This window comes from Vulpes lagopus, chromosome 12 (genome assembly GCF_018345385.1).
Source record: "Vulpes lagopus strain Blue_001 chromosome 12, ASM1834538v1, whole genome shotgun sequence".
NCBI classification, from domain to species: domain Eukaryota; kingdom Metazoa; phylum Chordata; class Mammalia; order Carnivora; family Canidae; genus Vulpes; species Vulpes lagopus.
In genome coordinates, this window is record NC_054835.1 from 34,412,112 (window position 1) to 34,431,255 (window position 19,144).

Here is a 19,144-nt window from a genome sequence, read left to right on the forward strand (position 1 = left end):
TTCCTGGTTCTTCCCCCACATAGTTTTCTAGGTCTCCAACGAGAGTTACTGGCTTTGACTTTAAAAAGTCTTTGTCAGGAGCTCCTGGGAGCGCGAGGCCCTGCCTTGTTTCATCCATCTTCTAGTCTTCTAAGACTCAAACCGCCTGCCCTAACACTGGTGCGCCAGTAAGGCCCACTTCCTCTAGACATCACATCTGCCTTGTCCCCATCTTGAGCACAGGTTGGAGGCCTTTTCCTGCTCCTAAGGGATCCTTTTTCAAACATTTTAAGAAACATCCAGTGTGTAACAGAGAAGCAGAACTGTTCTGACTGAACCAAGAATCGGAGCTGGCAGCAGTGTCAGAGCTCTATGAATGCCTCGCTGCTTCAACGTAACCCAGCCTCTTCTGGAGTAAGGGTCAAAGGTTAAAAAAAAAACACTTTATATTTTCTGGCACTTAAGTATATTTGTGATTGGTTCTAAAATTATAGGATTTCACGAGTGGAATTCTTTTTCCACAGTCTTTCAACTTCTGGGATTGAAGCTTCTGCAAAGTATATCATAAGACTGTGTCCTCTTTGATAGTTGCTGTAATGCACAATGCTTTATACTCGGTCACTTAGAACAGTGTTGACATTTTTTATAGTTAGTGGAAATCGAGCCTCAACTGTTACTAAATATACCTACTTCAAATCTCTATCATGATTGCCATGTATCTAGTATATCTTTCCCTTTGTCTAGGTGGTACTTTGGTAGTTTTGAGACTTTTTCTTTTGGGGGGGGTTGGTTTTTGGGGGTTTGTTCATTTGCTTGTGTAAGCTTCAGAATTATTATTCTTTTCCCTAATAGACATAGTTAGAGTAAGAGGAAGCTGCACTGATTGATTTAGCAAGGGTGGGGTGAGGTGGCCAGAGCCTTGGCCCCTGATTGTTCTTCCCCCTTCCTTGGTAGTCTTGGAGGTTGGAAACCACTGAATTAGGTAATAATACTTTCAGTTAATCTTAAATCACATGGTCCCAAAACTGTAAAGTATCTTAGGAATCATCTAGTTCATCTGATCCATCTCTTGTTGTAAATGAAACTCTTAACTACTTTTTTCAGTAGCCAAATTATAAATTCAATTTGAGGATTTAACCTGCTTTTCATAAGTTAAAGTTTTGGGGAGTTATTTGGTGTAGTTTTTGATTAAGTCCCCATAGGAAAAACGCTCATGTATTTCACATATACATTGTTACCACACAATATTTCTGACACCAGATATGCAGATACCAATCAGTAGTCCCAGGCTGTTACCTGTGCTTCTGCCCAACTAACTATAAATCAGAGTTCCCGTGACCTGCTCCTTGGGTTCAGTAATTTCCTAGGATGGTTTACAAAAGTTAGGGAAACAAATACTTATATTTGCTAGTTTATTATAAAGGGTATAATAAACAATACAAGTGAACAGCCAGGTGAAAAGGTACATAAGGCATGGTTATAAGAAGGGGCATGGAACTTCATGCCCTCTCTGGGCATGCCACTCTCCTAGCACCCCATGTGATCACCAACCCAGAAGCTCTCTGAACCTCGTATACAGATTTCCCTCGCTATCTGAAAGTCCACTTTAGGGACGCCGGGGTGGCTCAGTGGTTGAGTATCTGCCTTCAGCTCAGGGCGTGGTCCTGGGATCAAGTCCCACATTGGGCTCCCCTCGAGGAGCCTGCTTCTCCTTCTGCCTGTCTCTGCCTCTCTGTGTGTGTGTCCCATGAATAAATAAATAAAGTCTTAGGAAAAAAAAATGAAAGTCCACTTTATACCACTTCACTTTTGCAAAAGACTTGCATTGGTACCTGTTTTCACTAACCAAAAGAAATCAGAAATGGATTTTTGCTCTCAGGAAATGGTGAGTGCTTCCTCACTTTATGCCATTTTGGCTTACAAAAGGTTTTATGGTTATAGTAATTGTTTTACCTACTTTCGGATGGCAGGTGAAGCCTATATTTTGGGTTTCTGATGAAGGCTTCATTGTATAGGCATGATCAATCATGAACTCAGTCTCCACACCCTCCCTTTCCCAGACAATGGAGACTGGGGCTGAGGGTTCTGAGCCTCTTCTCATGGGCTCATCTTTCTGGTAACCAACCCCCCATCCTGAGGCTATCCAGGAGCCCACCCAGAGTCTCCTCATTAGAACAAAAGATGCTCCTATCACTTAAGAGATTCCAGAGGATTTAGGAGCTCTATGTCAGGACCCAGGTCAGAGACTAAATAGAACAAAAGATGCTCCTGGTGCTCTTATCATTTAGGAAATTACAAAGGTCTTAAGAGCTCTGTGCCAGGAACAAGGGTCAGAGAGACTGAATTGTGTGTGTGTCCCTTTTTTTTTCTTCATTTTTATATATATTTCCTATTTTTTCACAGCCTTCTAAAAGCAGTATCCATATCTATCCTAACTGGAAAAATCCAAAATATCACTGCAGTACTGATGCCAGTTAGGTACACTATACCTAACACTATTCATGAAATTCACAGGTGATATTTTCTTCTAGTAATTTATGTTTGAACCCAAGAGAGTCTCCAGTTGATCAATGCATATGCAGAACATTGAGCTTAAAACGTTCTTAATGTTTTTAAAAGACCATAGTCTTTAAGATTGATTGATTTAAGATTTTATTTTATTTATTTACTTATTTATTTTATTTATTTATAAAGAGAATGTAAGTCAGGGGAGAAAGCTGAGAGAGAGTGGGAAAGAATTTCAAACAAACTCTGCTGAGTGCACAGCTCAACACAGGACTCAATCTCAACAATCCTGAGATCATGACCTGAGCCCAAACCAAGAGTTCAATGCTTAACTACCTGAGCCACCAGGCGCCCCAAGACTGTAATCTTCTTTTTTTTATTTATTTATTTATTTATTTATTTATTTATTTATTTATTTATTTTTTTTTTTTTTATGATAGGCACACAGTGAGAGAGAGAGAGAGGCAGAGACACAGGCAGAGGAAGAGAAGCAGGCTCCATGCACCGGGAGCCCGATGTGGGATTCGATCCCGGGTCTCCAGGATCGCACCCTGGGCCAAAGGCAGGCGCCAAACCGCTGCGCCACCCAGGGATCCCAAGACTGTAATCTTTTAAATTGAAGCAGTCCTATTTCCCAAAACTTTAAAGTCAACTAAAACACTTCTTTCCTAGATATATAGCACAAGCCAAAATGTGCAAATATCAAGTGGATGTGAAACATCTAAATCATAATCCTTTAGTCGTATATTTAAGACTTGAGATTTCTTTCGTTTGATATTGGACTATATACTCTGGTGTCTTGTTGATAACTCATTGCTAAGACCAGGAATCATCCTTTTATCTCCCTTGATAATAGTTTCATTTTTTTTAAGATTTTATTTATTTATTCATGATATATATATAGAGAGAGAGAGAGAGACAGACAGGCAGGCAGGCAGGCAAAGGGAGAAACAGGCTCCATGCAGGGAGCCCGACGTGGAACTCAATCCCGGGACTCCAGGATCAGGCCCTGGGCTGAAGGTGGCGCTAAACCGCTGAGCCACACAGGCTGCCCTGTTTTATTATTTTTTTAAAGGCCCTCTGTATACTTATATTCCATAACTTTATTTTTTTTAAGATATTATTTATTTATCAATTAGAGAGAGAGGCAGAGACACAGTATACACCATAACTCTAAAGCTGACTTTACTGCACAAATATACCTCATATCACTGATGCAGTACATTCTAATCCTCTCTTTGATGCCTGACCTGTATGCCAGGTGTTTTGAGAAGGTAAGATTATCTGCACTTTTTTGCAACATGTATCACAAATATATTTTTGGGTTTTAAAGTAAAGCAAAAGTCTTTTTGTGTATGTACAATAACAGTTTCTCTTTTAGTAAAACTCATGATCCATTTCTCAAGTATACATTTAATAGTAAAAGAATCTGTATCAAGTAAAATTACTTTCTGGCTTTTTTTCCATAGCCTTGACCACACATAACACAACTCCACTGAAAGTTGAAGATAGATATCCATGTCGGTTCTAACCAAAGTTAAAATCTTCAGTTTGTCATCCTATATTACAGAATTGTATTTTAATGGAAATAAAATTTCAGTTCGTTTCTGGCACTTATTAGTGCTCCTTCTGAGTTAACTATCACAGGTCTTGCCATGAAATTTCTACAGAAAAACAGTGGATTCTAACATAATAAAAATCACCTGTTTTTTATGATTTAAAGAAAACCTAAGTAATCTAGATTATTTTAATGTTGGTCCTTTTTTTTTCTTTTAAGATTTTATTTATTCATGAGAGACACAGAGAAAGGCAGAGACACAGGCAGAGGGAGAAACAGGCTCCACGCAGGGAGCCTGATATGGGACTTGATCCGGGGACTCTGGGATCACACCTTGAGCCAAAGGCAGACATTCAACCGCTGAGCCACCCAGGTGTCCCTGTTGGTCTGTTTTTTAAAGTGGTTCTTGATTTTCTGTTGGGATCTCCCAATTCTTTTTTTTTTTTCCTTAAGATTTTATTTATTCATGAGAGACACAGAGAAGCAGGCTCCATGCAGGGAGCCCGATGTGGGACTCGATCCCGGGACTCCAGGATCACACCCTGAGCCAAAGGCAGACACTCAACCGCTGAGACACCCAGGCGTCCTGCATTCTCCCATTCTTAATCTTGCTTCCACTGCACACATCCCATCTTCCTTTTATACTCTCCTTACACTCGTCCTCATTCTGTAGCTACCACCTCAAAAAGTAGATTCTGGTCTCAAACCAAAAGGTGAGTGGACTTTCTGCAAAAAGAGGGAACAATTTTTTTCCTATTTCAATGTACCAATTCCGGCAAGTAGCATTTAGGAGTTCTGATTTCTTTCCGGTGAATTTCCTATAATGTTTTCTTCCCTTTTGGCCAAATAATATTTCATCTTTCCCAACTAGATGAACATTAATAATCATATGCCTGTTAGTCTCTCACTGTTAGTTTGTACATTTGCAATGTCATCATTGAGATAGATTCTTTCTTGGTTACCCACTGCAACTTCTGCAGCTACCCACTTGTTGAAGATTGTGGGTGGTTATCATAATTGGTTGGCAGTTCTGTGGAGGGAGATTCGTATTTCTGCCATGAAGCATCATGTGTTCAGTGTATCAGCCCTCTGAGAGTCTAAATACTAGCCATCTGGGCTGTTGGACTATCTGGGAATGTTCTTGAAGTGCAGACAATAAGACTCCCCACCCAATTTTTTATAGATAGTCAGGTGAAGGTTATCATTCATTTGTGCTGGGGAGCCCTCAGCATTTGGATTTGGCCATGTCCTACAGGACCTGATGACAGCTTACCTTGCAGGGAAGGAGAGTCGCTCCCAGATAGCCCTCACGAGTGGCCCTGGAGCAGGAAGTGGTGAAGCAGATCTTCCTGATTTGGGAGGAGCCTGAGGTGGACCTCTCGTCCTGAGTCTGGAAGGTAAATTTGTTGTTACCTGTAAATTATGGTTCTGCTAGTTCATGCTATGCCAATCCAGACTTTCAGAGGTATCCCTCCTGCCAGCAAGAGAAGACAGATGACTTGGATGAAGATGGCTGTCAAGCCCTGGGTCATTTAGTCTTCCACACTTAAGAGTGTTCATTTTAAACAAAAGGGCAGATATATCTGTGAAATTACCTTATTATTTCAACACATTGAGCACATGCTATGTAGAAACTATGGTGCTCTTTTTTGTTGTTTTTGTTTCTTCATTTTTTGTTCTTAGAGTGAACCATATGGATTGGTTTAAGAGGGCCTAGCAGAACCACAACCTTACAGGCAAGAACAAATGTCACTTTCTGCTACTTTCTCCTATACCAATCCAGACTGTAGGGACAAAAACGTAATATCCCCCAATGAAGTGAGTATCATCCTTATTTTTTAAGTGAGCATATTGATACTTTATTTTCTTTAATAAAATGTGACTGAAAGTTATTTTCTAAAAATAATCGTTAAGGCTAAAAAAAAAATTGGGATGAAATTGTCATATCTAGCTCTAAGAGAAGTACTGTACACCAAATTCACTTAGCTGTATGCCAACCTAACCCCCAATTTATCAGCATAACCATGCTTCTTTCTTCTCAACAAAAAAAAAAGACAAAACAAAACCATTCCACAAGATTTGGCAACCAAACAAAGAAGGGTGGATACCCTACCTTAATTTAGTGCATATATTAGCTGTATCTATCTGCTCTAATTGGTTCATCCTCACAGAAATGAAAATATGGTCTTTATGTTGATATATCTTAGCTTAATCTACATTACTATCATCTTTCCAGCCTCTCCTTTTCTGATCATATCTGCTGGCAATAGGGATGGCCCTACAGTCTAGAATGATATAGGGGGAGATAGCAGAACCTGAAGAGTCCAGTCTTTCAATTAAAAAAATATTAGAAAGAGGTAGTCGTCATAATGGATGTACTGTTTTTTGCACAGCTCAGGGAGATAAGTTACATGTACTCTTCCAGAATCACAAATATTTGAGATAAGCCACGGTCTCCCAAGTTACTGAGGCATATTCATTGCTTGTGCTACTTAAAGTAATAGTCATAATTTGATTCTATCTTTGGTGTCCAGACTTACTCTGTCTAGTTCAGGATTTGACCTTTTCTTCCATCATGAACTATTGAGAGGACAGAGGTTGAGTACCGTTTTAAGCTAATCCTCCTATGGATTGGCATCCACCAAAGTAGGAGAAGCCTTGCATGGAAGACATTTAACCAGTGTTCAAATTGGCTAGATCATGTAACTCTTAGATGTCTTTGTTTGGTCATCTTTGAACTCTGAAGCTGTATTGTCTTTCCCTGGTTTGTCCATATTATCAGGTCTTTTATAACCTCACCCAGTCCTTTTCTCTATGTTCAAGGTTCTAAGTTATATTTAACAAGGAGCTGTTAAGGCCACAGAGACTGTTTAGTATTTATCAGCATTTGTATTCCTAAATTCACTTATTTGATTTAATTAAACGTTGCATAAATTTCAAATAACTATAAATGGCCTCAAGTTTTAAGGATTAAAATGTAATGGAAATTGTAATTTGGGCATGTTAGACTTGGGAAAATCTCTTTACTATACTCATTTAATCAGCTTTCTGAGTCCCCATTCTAACCATGTGGTATGGAGGCTAGCGATTACTAGTTCTAACTTTGAAAGTTTCCTCTTTGTTTAGAAATAATAAATTATTTAACAATTTACATGGTATGCATCTCCAAAAACTCTTCAATTCCACCTCTTTAATAACTGTCTGGTGCTTTTGCCACATATAGTTTTAACAGACTATATTTTATTAATTTAACTTAAGTTGAAAATACATATAACTAAATTTTGTTTCTCCTGTTATTTGAAACCACATTGATGGTTGGAGATTTTTTTTTCTTTCTGCTCTTTGGACGGACCCTTTAAAAATAGAGGTTAAGATGAAGTGCATTCATTCAGCATATATTAAAAATAGTAAGTTTCTCTGCTTTATCCTGTGAAATCTATTGAGTTTATGATTTGGCTTTTACAAAAATTGCTGCTCAGGTCTTACATTAGGACAGTATTGAATTTTGAAGTTGACATGGATCTATTCTAATATATGTGAAATTCTCTTCATCTTGAGATCGCCCCTGACACTGGCTTTTTCCAAATAGAGTTCTGTGGAAAGGGAAATAACAGCTCTATTTTTGGAGAAAAATGAATGAGTTAAATGGCATTTTTAATATTTCCATTATTGATGAGAATGCTTATTTTAAACAATGTGTTTAGGCTTTTATGTTATTAAGATGATAACTTAATAATTTTTATATGACAGGCACCTATGGGGACCTGCTGGGGTGATATCTCAGAAAATGTGAGAGTAGAAGTTCCCAATACAGACTGCAGCCTACCTACCAAAGTCTTCTGGATTGCTGGAATTGTAAAATTAGCAGGTGAAAGCACAAATAATAATTTACCAGAAAATGCCAGTTATGTTTTTGTAATTTGTAAGAAAGCATATTTGTAAATTTTGCAAGTGTTGACAAGTAAAAAATGAATACAGTAATAGGACAGAGGTTAGCAAAATTTTTTTTATAAAAAAATAGATGGTAAATACTTTTAGTTTTATGGGCAGATCAATCTCTCTCACAGTTCCTTAGCTCTACCATCGTAGCATGAAGGCAACCATAGCAATATATAAATGGATACATGGCTGTGTGTTAGTGACACTTTATTTATGAGCATTGAAATTTGAATTTTATGTAACTGTCACATATCATGAAATGTTATTCTTCCTCTGATTTTTTTCAACCATTTAAAAACATAAAACAAACAAGAAAAATTTACAATGTAAAACCATTCTTAAATGGCAGACCAAAAAAAAAAAAAAAATCAGGCAGTAGGGCAGATTGTGGGCCATTATATAGTTGGCCAAACTGTGGTATAGGGAAATACTTTGAAAAGTGAAAAAAGTTGAAAGAAGACTGCTTTTCAGTGCTAAGAAGACTGAAAGTAAACTAGTGTTAATTTCATATATCTTGGGTTCTTCTTCACTCCCATTGCTTGCCATGTTCCCTAGCCTTGTTACCTTATTGCTCATCACATAACTGCGTTAGGTGTGTAGAGTACTGTGTTAGCCACTATGGGCAGGTGATGCACAGAAGTATAAAACCCAGCTTATTCCATTGGCCGCCATCTGCCAAACGCTGACTACATTTGTGACGTGGTGCTCAGGAGTGGTGTGGTAGGACATTGTAGTACTCTATGGGGCAGCAGGGTAGGAGGGTGCAGCCACTCAGATAAGTCGTCCTTCAATTAGTCAGCGGTATCTAATACATCCTACTCTTTCTATTCCTCTCTCCAGCCATTTTCCCCCAAACGCCCTGCCAACTTGATTATTTACTGTAGATGATCTTCTGTTTTTCTGCTCAGGCATTTTTTTTCTGGGTCTGCTCAAACATCTTTATTTTATTTTTAAGATTTTTTATTTATTCATGAGAGACACAGAGAGAGAGGCAGAGATACAGAGAAGCAGGCTCCATGCAGGAAGCCCGATGTGGGACTCAATCCCCAGACTCCAGGCTCATGCCCTTGGGCTGAAGGCAGGTGCCAAACCACTGAGCCACCCAGGAATCCCCTGCTCAATAATCTTTAATCACTTCTTTGTCTTTAAGGGATCAAGATAGTCAGCATTTACAGCTGATGATGAGTCGCTCCATAGACCACTGGCCCAAGTTTTGGCTGCTCCCCAACATGAATGCTATCTATGTTCTGATGAGGCTAGTTCTCCTTCCTCCCTCATAGAGCATGTTAGGACCTCTGTGCCTTTGCACATTTACCCAGTTATGTTCCCACCTTTTCCTTGAAACATTCTCCCAGCTGTGTAAGCATTCTCTAAATGGTTGGGTGTTCTCTACACCATAATTTAGAACAATGTATTCTTTCTGTCCTAGATATTTAAGCCAGTTGCATTTAAATAGCTCTAAAGATCAATGCATTTAATATCAATAGAATTATTTTTACCTTCTGTCTCCAATTTTACATTTCCATTTTATCTAATTGCATAACATATTTTAAGCCACTTTAATGACGTTTCAGAATTGAGCCTGATGTTAATCATGAACAGAGCTCTGCAACAGTGGGCAAACTCATGAATTATTCTGTGAATTATTGAATTTTAAAACTAAAGATTTAATGTTATAAATTTTCATCATAAACCTTAACACATGAAAATGCTGACTGAACTTAGCTCCGCGCCTGGAATAGTTTGTTGGGCCTTTTTTTATTCCCCTGAAGGCCTTAAATTAAATTGTAATCTGTTACCAACAGAAGGTTTATTAAATTATAAAGAGGATGTATCATAGTTTTTGTTCTAAGAAGTAAGACGTCCTGTTTGCTTAGTACATACAGTTTTTAAGTCATTTAACATACTTTTATTTGTGTTTATTGAACTTTGTTACCTAGCATTTTCATATTTTATTTCCAAATAAATAGTACAGAAAAAATTAGATGCTTGAGATAGCCAAATCCAAATTATCCAGAAATATTTGGTCATCTAATCCGCTGGATAAAGCAGTTTCTTTGAAATGTTACTTTAACTAGATTGCTGTGACTTGACAAGGTTTTCCTAACTTAATATAACCTTCTTTCTTTTATTTTCAAAACTACGCATTCTGGTAGGACTTTCTCCCCTGTTTCCATTGAGAATTTCTTTTTTAGAACTTAAGAAACTGGGGGTAAAATCAAAGTACATTAAAAGGGAGGAAGCCATGCTCTGAAAACAGTTAAGCTAATGACATTAAACAACTGGTTCTCAAAGTTGGAGCCATACACCAGTATGCAGCTTCACCTGGGGACTTGTTAGAAATGCATATTCTCACACTGCCCCTAGACCTAGTAACTCAGTCTTAGAGTTGGGGGGCGGGGCGGGGCGGGGGGGGGCTGGTGGTGCTGATTGCTCACATGCCCTGCACGGGATTCTGTTGCAGGTGCATATTAGCACGTGACACCCACCCACCCAATGGCCAGCAGTTGTGTCCTGTTTTGTTTCATTTCATTTTCTTCTTATGTGGTGATTGATTTGTTGGTTTCAGGTTATAATGCCCTTTTAAGATATGAAGGATTTGAAAATGACCCTGGGCTAGATTTCTGGTGCAATGTCTGTGGCTCTGACATCCATCCGGTTGGCTGGTGTGCAGCCAGTGGAAAACCTCTTGTCCCTCCTAGAAGTAAGTATAATTTAAATATATGTACCTCAGTGCAGTGTCACACATAGTAATATTCAAGTGATATCAAAATTACAATATTTTTTGGTTTCATGTAACTTAAATACTGGCAAGACATATTTGTTCTGTTTTTGTTAGTCTTCTTCAGAACCTTAATGCTCTGAATTGCAGGGAAAATTGTTGTGGTTTTTTTTTTTTTTTTTTTAATAGTTTATAAAGCAATTCTACTCTTTGCTAAAGTGTAACTGGTTATTTCTTTTGTTTTAGCTATTCAGCATAAGTATACAAACTGGAAAGCTTTTCTAGTGAAACGACTTACTGGTGCCAAAACACTTCCTCCCGATTTCTCACAGAAGGTAAAGACAGGATCTTAGAAAGGACTGAAGTGTCAATTGAGAGCTCTAAAAAAGGAATAGCCTGGAAGTTTTTTTAAGGAATTGTTTTAATTTAGTGAGCCAGATGATCTAGTTAAATGTCAAGTGCACTCATTATTTTTAATGGTACAGTACTGAAATTATTTGTAGACCTTTGTCATGAATTCCAAACAGTCTTTGTCTGTTTTTATTTAAGGTTTCAGAGAGTATGCAGTATCCTTTCAAACCTTGCATGAGAGTAGAAGTGGTTGACAAGAGGCATTTGTGTCGCACACGCGTGGCAGTGGTGGAAAGTGTAATTGGAGGAAGATTAAGACTAGTGTATGAAGAGAGTGAAGATAGAACAGATGACTTCTGGTGCCATATGCACAGCCCGTTAATCCATCATATCGGTTGGTCTCGAAGCATAGGCCATCGATTCAAAAGATCTGGTAAGCACTTGTCACAAGACCACCTGTTGAAAACATCATTGAAGCTAAATTGTACTACTTGGTTATTTTTTCTCTACAGAATAGTAGAGATCAGAAATAGCATTCTAGTTATCTGGGCTGCTCATTCTATCTTAATTTAGGGAAGGTTCACACCAGAATATGAGTGTCCTAATATATTTATATTCCTTCCACTTGTTCGCAATTCAAATATAATGTACTTTTCATCACAACTACATTTATTGTCTTACACTTTTCCTGTCCAGCCCATTTGAAAGATCTAAAGGTAGCCATTCCCTTTGCATTCAGTTTTAATCAAAAGAGGAAGATTAAATGTGGTTAGACTTAATATTGAACACACATAAAGCATACTTCTAAAGTTGTGATTCCCTAACTAGGGAATTACCAGCATTCTGACTGGCTGAATGTATTTAATATAAGCACATGTACTCAGAAGAAAGGAAGACTATTAGAGGATATTTTTCACCATATATGTAGAAGGCATGTATTTCTGCCGTGTTTTAGAGTATACATACCTTGTGGGTTTGAAACCTTCAAAGAAACGTGGTTTTGGTCTTCTCACAAATGCTGACAGATTAGTATGTAACTTTTCCTTGTAGATATTACAAAGAAACAGGATGGACATTTTGATACACCACCACATTTATTTGCTAAGGTAAGAAGTTTTTATAAGAACCCTCATTTGTAAATTAGGTTTGAAAGAGGGTTGTGGGTTTTTTCCTAAAATAATGGAAATCACAATTATATTTGTTCACTTATAAAAGGATTAAGACCTTGTGATCCATAGGTGTCACAACTATTGATTATAATTACTCTTAAATTCTGTCTATTTGCCTGAATTCTCTATATTCTCTAACGGAGGTTTGAGTTACAATATTAGGTAGGTAGGAAAAGGCATTTTGGTATTTTCATCTGATAAACATTTTCAATTTGGTAATATTTTAATTATTAAAATGATAACATTTGTAACAGTGGATGTGCTTTCATGTAATTCTTTAGGTAAAAGAAGTAGACCAGAGTGGGGAATGGTTCAAGGAAGGAATGAAATTGGAAGCTATAGACCCATTAAATCTTTCCACAATATGTGTCGCGACTATTAGAAAGGTAAGACTATAGGTTTTAAAATACAGAAATGCATTTGTAAGAACTGGTCTTAAGGTAATAGGAGGAGGAGGCCCTTAATATACTCATTTTGACATACAAGGTATATATCTGGATCTTCACTTGGGAGAAGGATACTAGTAATTTCAAAATAAATTTCAATTTTCATATCAGTGTTTTTATGTGGCTTGTCAGGATTGTCATCTTGAGTCTGCTGCCTTTATTTATGGAAATACATATATCTTGAGTTAAGAGGAAGAATATTTAAGTTACTTTCTGCTCAAAGCTAATCCAAGAGAATTATTTTTTTGTTTTGGGGGTTTTTTGTAAAGATTTTATTTATTAGAGAAAGAGTATGAGCAGAGGAGAGGGGCAGAGAGAGGAGAAGCAGACTCCTTGATGAACAGGGAGCCCAACATGGGGCTCAATCCCAGGACCCCAAGATCATGACCAGAGCTGAAGGCAGACACTTACCGACAGAGGCACCCAGGTGCCCCCAACACAGAATTGTGACTAGGCCAAGTTTATCTTCAGTTTCCAGTTTATTTCCTTTTGTGCCTTTATTATTCTTTTGATAGTACTTTATTTCTTCTTTTTTTTTTTTTTCTTCTTTCTTCTCTTTCTTTTCTTATTTCTTTTTTTTCTTCTCTTTTTTCTTCTCGGTGGTTGAGCTGCTTTTGTGAAAAAATCAAGAAGTGTGGTTTTCAATTTAAGTAGGCATCAGAATACCTTGGGAAACTTAAGAAAAATACAGGTGACCAGACCTCTTAAATGCCTACCACGCATGTTTTGATTTCATTAGTCTGCTAGGGAGCCCTAGCATTGGCCTTTTTTTTTTTTTTCTTGTAAATCCCCAGGTAATTCTCCAGTACAGCCATGGTTAAGAACCACTGATCCAGAGTCTGTTTACATAAGACTACAGCTTAAATTGTGATTTGCATTTCAACCTAGTTTAAAGCCTTGAGTCAAAAGAATTAAAATTATGATTATGATTGCTGCCATGTCCCAGCCTCTTATGCTCAAGGTCACACAGCTAGATGGGATTGGCACCAAGCTTTTATTCTTCCTCTTTACTTGACTAGTGATCAGAATCACCTACTATAATTTAAAACAGATTTCCCAGGCACCTGGGTGGCTCAGTCTGTTAAGCATCCAACTCTTGCTTTCAGCTCAGACCATGATATCAGGGTCATGAGATTGAGCCCCACGTTGGGCTCCATGCCCAGCACGGAGTCTCTTTGAGATTCTCTGCCTCTGCCCCTCCCCCCACACACACTCTTGCTCTCTCTCAAACCTAAAAAAGGGAAGAAAAAAAAGATTACCTTTAAGGGTACCTGGGTGGCTCGGTCAGTTAAGCCTCTGCCCTCAGTTCAGGTCATGATCCCAGGGTCCTGAAATCAAGCCCCACATCAGGTTCCCTGCTGAACAGAGAGCCTGCTTCTCCCTTTTCCTCCCTCTGTGTCCCTCCCCCTGCTTATGTTCTCTCAAATAAGTAAATAAAATCCCTTTTTTTTTTAATGTAAAAAATGTTGTTAAAGATTATTTTTAAAATAAATACATAAATAAAAAACAGATTTCTGTGAGCTACTCTGTATCCGCTTAATCAGAATCACAAGAAGTATTACACATGATAATGTATTTGTCTAAAAAGGATGAAATTCTCTCAGTGATTCTGACAGTCAGATATGGGAACCAGTGCAGTTAAACCATGCTCTGTGCCATGAAAGGAGAATGAAGTGTCCAATGAGTATAGCATCAAACTTTCCTCAAAAATTACTTGGTTTATACATGCCATGCTAGGTTCAGTTTGGACTCTAAAAAGCCTACAGTCTTGTAGAACAAGGTAAGATATGTACAAGGAAGTTTGATTCCGGATCAACTATAACTTAAGAAAGGTATGCAGTAGGGATGCCTGGGTGCCTCGGTGGTTGAGCGTCTGCCTTTGGCTCAGGGCATGATCCTGGAGTCCCAGGACAAGACCCACATCGGGCTTCCTGCATGGAGCCTGCTTCTCTCCCTCTGCCTATGTCTCTGCCTTTCTCTGTATGTGTCTTTCATGAATAAATAAATAAAATCTTAAAAAAAAAAAAAAAAAAGAAAGGTACACAGTACTGTTGGAATTCAAATAAAGGATATATTACAATGTCTCAGAGAAATTAGGGAAAGCTGGATAGAAGAGAAGAGATTTGAAAACTTCGTCTTGACGGTTGGGAAAAGCAGCCCCGCAGAGATGCAGGAAGGAAACTTATAGAAAGAGGATGTGCACAAATGAATCAAGGTGGGAAGGTGTAGGCAGGGTGTAGGGTAAGACAAGTTGTTCACACAGTGCACATCAAACCAGTTGCATCCAGCTCTTGATTTCGGCTCAGGTCACAATCATGGGTGGGGGATCAAATCTCATGTGGGGCTCCGCACACACAGTCTGCTTAAGATTCTCCTTGGAACAACTGGGTGGCTCAGTGGTTTACCGCCTGCCTTCAGCCCAGGGTGTGATCCTGGAGTCCCAGGATCGAGTACTGCATTGGACTCCCTGCATGAAGCCTGCTTCCCCCTCTGCCTATGTCTCTGCCTCTCTCTCTCTCTCTCTCTCTCTCTCTTCTCATGAATAAATAAATAAAATCTTAAAAAAAAAAAAAAGATTTTCTCTCCCTCTTCCTCTGTCCCTTCCCTGTGCATGTGCTTGCTCTACCCACCACTGCCTCCCTACTCCCCTGACAAAAGGCTGCCCTGAGTATCCTGGTCAAAGCTTTTATAAGGAACAGCAACTCCCTCAAGTTAGCTTTAGGAGAGTTACCCTAAGGACAGGGCAGTCTCATAGACAAGCAAGGACACAGGGATGAGAACTGGAAAGCCATAAACTCAGTGGTAATTTCTCCATATCTCGGGGCCTCTTTGTTCCATCCCTTCTCTCCTTCTCTGCTCTGAGTCTCTGCCACTTTCCTTTCACTCTTTTGGTTGGAGTTCTAATCACTCAGTCTCCATGTGTGGCTGCTAGCTCCATTCTGTATGATGGGCTTTCAGTTCCAACTTCAGCCCATGATTTGACAGCAGTTTCTGTGTCTGTTGATCCTAATCCTGAGAAAGATACTAGCTGAGCTCAGCCTCTGGCTTAGTCTCTAAAGGGTAGGCACTAGTCCCCACTTCAGTCAGCTGTAGTTAGAAAAGGTGAAAGGAATCCCATGTGAGTGAGGGTAGCCCTTTCCCAAGGTGCAGACAAATCTGTTAAGCTGGAAGAGGAAGTTACTATATATATATCCAACATAGGAGAAACAACTAGGAGAAAGGCACATGAAGGTAGAGACTAAAAGGTAATGTGGAACCAGGTCACACAGGCTTGGGTATTGTTTTTTTTTTTTTTAATTGTTTATTGGCTCAGTGGTTGAGCATTGGCTCAGTGGTTGAGCGTCTGCCTTTGGCTCAGGTCATGATCCTGGGGTCCTGGAATCAAGTCCCACATTGGTCTCCCCAGAGGGAGCCTGCTTCTCTCTGTGCCTATACCTCTGCCTCTCTCTGTGTCTCTCATGAATAAATAATAAGATTAAATTTTGCTTATTTATCCTGGAGAGAGAATGAGAGACAGCACAGGGGGAGGGACATAGGGAGAAGCAGGCTCCCTGCTGAGCAGGGAACCTGACATGGGGCTCAATCCCAGGATCCTGAGATCATGACCTGAGCTGCAGGCAGATCCCTAACCGACTGAGCCACCCAGGTGCCCAGTCATTCAGGCTTTGAATATTTGGTCAGGCCATCTAAGCTTTCTCTAGTGAGAAGGTAAGTTGGAAAGGCTTTCCTGTGTGAACAGAGGTCATAACAAAAGAAAGTTAAGCTGTGTAAGATGGAAAATGTCCAAAGAGGAAGCCTGAAAGCATTGTTCTCAGTGTGGTGGAAAGGGAGTTCATGACATACACAGAAGGAATGACTTTAAGGGGAGTCATGGGACCTGGTGCTTGCTTACCTTTGAAGCTGGCTCTGACACCCTGCATGAACTCTCAGAGGGTGTGTTCACCACACAGTAGGGGAAAGACAGGACTAAGAGCCCGCAGAGGAGACAAACTCCTGATAAAACTGGAGGAGATGTGGGCCTAGCGTTGGTTTCTGACACAGTGTGTGGGGGTGCTATCACCAACATCGAAAGAAAAGGGCCAACATCAGAAATGTAAGGGTTGTGGAGGTAAGAAGATGCCACCAACAGGACCATCACCAAACAGGAGAGGTGGAAAGATTGGCCAGTAAACTACATGAGAGTTAGGGAGAAAACATTTTAGAAAGCTGAGAGTAGTCAGCAAGTATGAGATACTTCAGGGAGGCTGAGATTTGAGGAGGGTAAGTGTTGCAGGAAAGGCAATAGATCTGACAAACTTGGTCACTGGTGAATTTAGCATTGTAGAAGGTTTGGGACAGAAATCAGACTGCAAAGAGTTACATAGAATATACTTGGAAGTGGATCTCTGGGTAAAGTATGTAGAAGTTCATCATACTGTTGTACCTTTTCTGTAAATGTGAACTGTTTCAAAATAAAATATTTTAAAATTGATCTTGAAAGACATTAGAGTATAAGAAATAGTGTTTGTGGAGCAAAGTTCCAGCAGTAATAGGACATGATGGAAAGGTTTGTGTTGGGGGTAGGGTATTACATCTCAAAACAGCCAGGGGCACGAAGAAAGGAGTATGGGGACCCTTGCACAGGGTGGCCTTAGATTCTTACACAGGAGCATGGGTATCTGTAGCATAAGAGAGGTAAAGTGGAGGATTGGTAAAGGTGGAAAAAAGTTTGGAAAAACCCCTTTCTGCTAAATCAGAAGGAAAGTTATACTGAGTAGGACTCAGAACCCTACCGAGACTAGACAGTTAAATTGGAGAGGAGCACTGGGCCCTGCTTCATGGGCCACAACAGCCAGCACCTTACTATTGGCAAAAGGCACTGTTTGTCCTAGACCTCCGAAGTCACTTCTGTGTAACCCTGCTTTTGTTCTGGTACACACTGCAATCTGTGGAGGTTTCTCGTTACTATTTCAGTTACTAACACAATTCAGTGAAGAAGCATTTTTCACTTTTCAGAGACCTTTATGTAATACATTTTCCTTTCTTTTAGAATATCACTTAAAGGATCACTTTTATAGTAGTGATATCTAATTTCAAATACTTGGAATTCTCTTCATTGAAAAGGTGCTGGCTGATGGATTCCTGATGATTGGGATCGATGGCTCAGAAGCAGCAGATGGATCTGACTGGTTCTGTTATCATGCAACCTCCCCTTCGATTTTCCCTGTTGGTTTCTGTGAAATTAACATGATTGAGCTCACTCCACCTAGAGGTACTTCATCCTATATGTACACTGGGTCTTCATCCTTGCCCTCTTTTTTTGCGTGGTATCTACTAATATCATTTAACACAGCCCTGGATTTTCTACTCTGTGAACCTATGATACATGTGTGTATGTACATTTAAACGTACATATCCATACCAAGTGCTGAGGGGTACTCTAAAAATATAAGGCACTGTATTCTAGCTAGCTTTAATAAATTACATTAGTATAGTTTTCCTGAGCATCTGTACATTTTATAATATGAATTGGTATTCTCTAAGCCCTGTTGAGATGGCGATGTAGGTAATTGTACACATGAACTTTTGTTAAAAATAGATACATGCTAAAGCCTTTGAGGGAAAGCAAGTTTCCATCTTTAGAATATCATGTGGCTTAAAAAAAAAAAAAAAAAAAAAAAAGACTTACCCTTAAATAGCTTTCAAGGCTTAACCAGTGTCTTTCCTAATTTCAACATCTGAGCCTCGTGTTTTTCTCCTAAGAAAAGAAGGGAGGAAAACTCAAAACAGAGGTCTATAAAAATAGTATTTGCCCAGCCAGTTTTCTTACTTGAAAAGAAAGAAAAATATCACTGTGAAATATGAAATGCTATACTCTCCTAAGTGTAGGATTTTAAAAGCAAAGGTCTGTAAAAGGATTGAGACACTTTTGCATTAGGTAAGTAGGTGCACCTGTGTCTGACTAGAAATAGAATGAAATCCTTATAACACAGAGGAATGACTGCGTTTGACAGTATTAGGGCAAGAGTTAAAAGTTTATTATAAAATCTAAAACCTGAGATCTTAGTGTGTAATGAGTCAGTTTTTTATCTACATTTTAATATTTTGCTAATTTTAAATGAACTGCTGATTAAATCAGGTGTGTTTTTCAGGTTATACAAAACTTCCTTTTAAATGGTTTGACTACCTCAGGGAAACTGGCTCCATTGCAGCACCAGTAAAACTATTTAATAAGGTAAATTTGAATAATGGCATAATATGTACAGTTTTTTGATGCCTCACAAATGCAAATCATTGTTGACCAAAATGTCTTTGGTTTATATTAGAAATTCTTAATGGAAATTAGTATAAACAAGTATATAGTAATAAAACAACATATTTTCTTTACCTAGGAAATGAAGCTTATTTTCAAACTTTGCTTCATTTTTAATCTGAGTAAAATAGAAATGAATACATTTCCTAATCAGTTCTTAAATACTTCTCACCTACATATGTT

The 19,144-nt window shown here is 38.8% G+C and overlaps 1 protein-coding gene across 15 annotated transcripts in view; it reads left to right on the forward strand.

Annotated features, from left to right (window-relative positions):
• MBTD1 (mbt domain containing 1) overlaps positions 1–19,144 on the forward strand; it is a 68,155-nt gene that overhangs the window by 34,972 nt on the left and 14,039 nt on the right. For all 15 annotated transcript variants that reach the window (XR_005983073.1, XM_041724876.1, XM_041724873.1 and 12 more), the window contains 8 exons: positions 7,793–7,910; positions 10,551–10,685; positions 10,950–11,038; positions 11,253–11,487; positions 12,105–12,160; positions 12,505–12,609; positions 17,773–17,920; positions 18,801–18,883. Coding sequence is in view for 14 of the 15 variants with exons in the window: in XM_041724876.1 (XP_041580810.1) it covers positions 7,793–7,910; positions 10,551–10,685; positions 10,950–11,038; positions 11,253–11,487; positions 12,105–12,160; positions 12,505–12,609; positions 17,773–17,920; positions 18,801–18,883 (969 nt within the window). In the remaining variant the exon portion in view is untranslated. The remainder of the gene's footprint in view (positions 1–7,792; positions 7,911–10,550; positions 10,686–10,949; positions 11,039–11,252; positions 11,488–12,104; positions 12,161–12,504; positions 12,610–17,772; positions 17,921–18,800; positions 18,884–19,144) is intronic.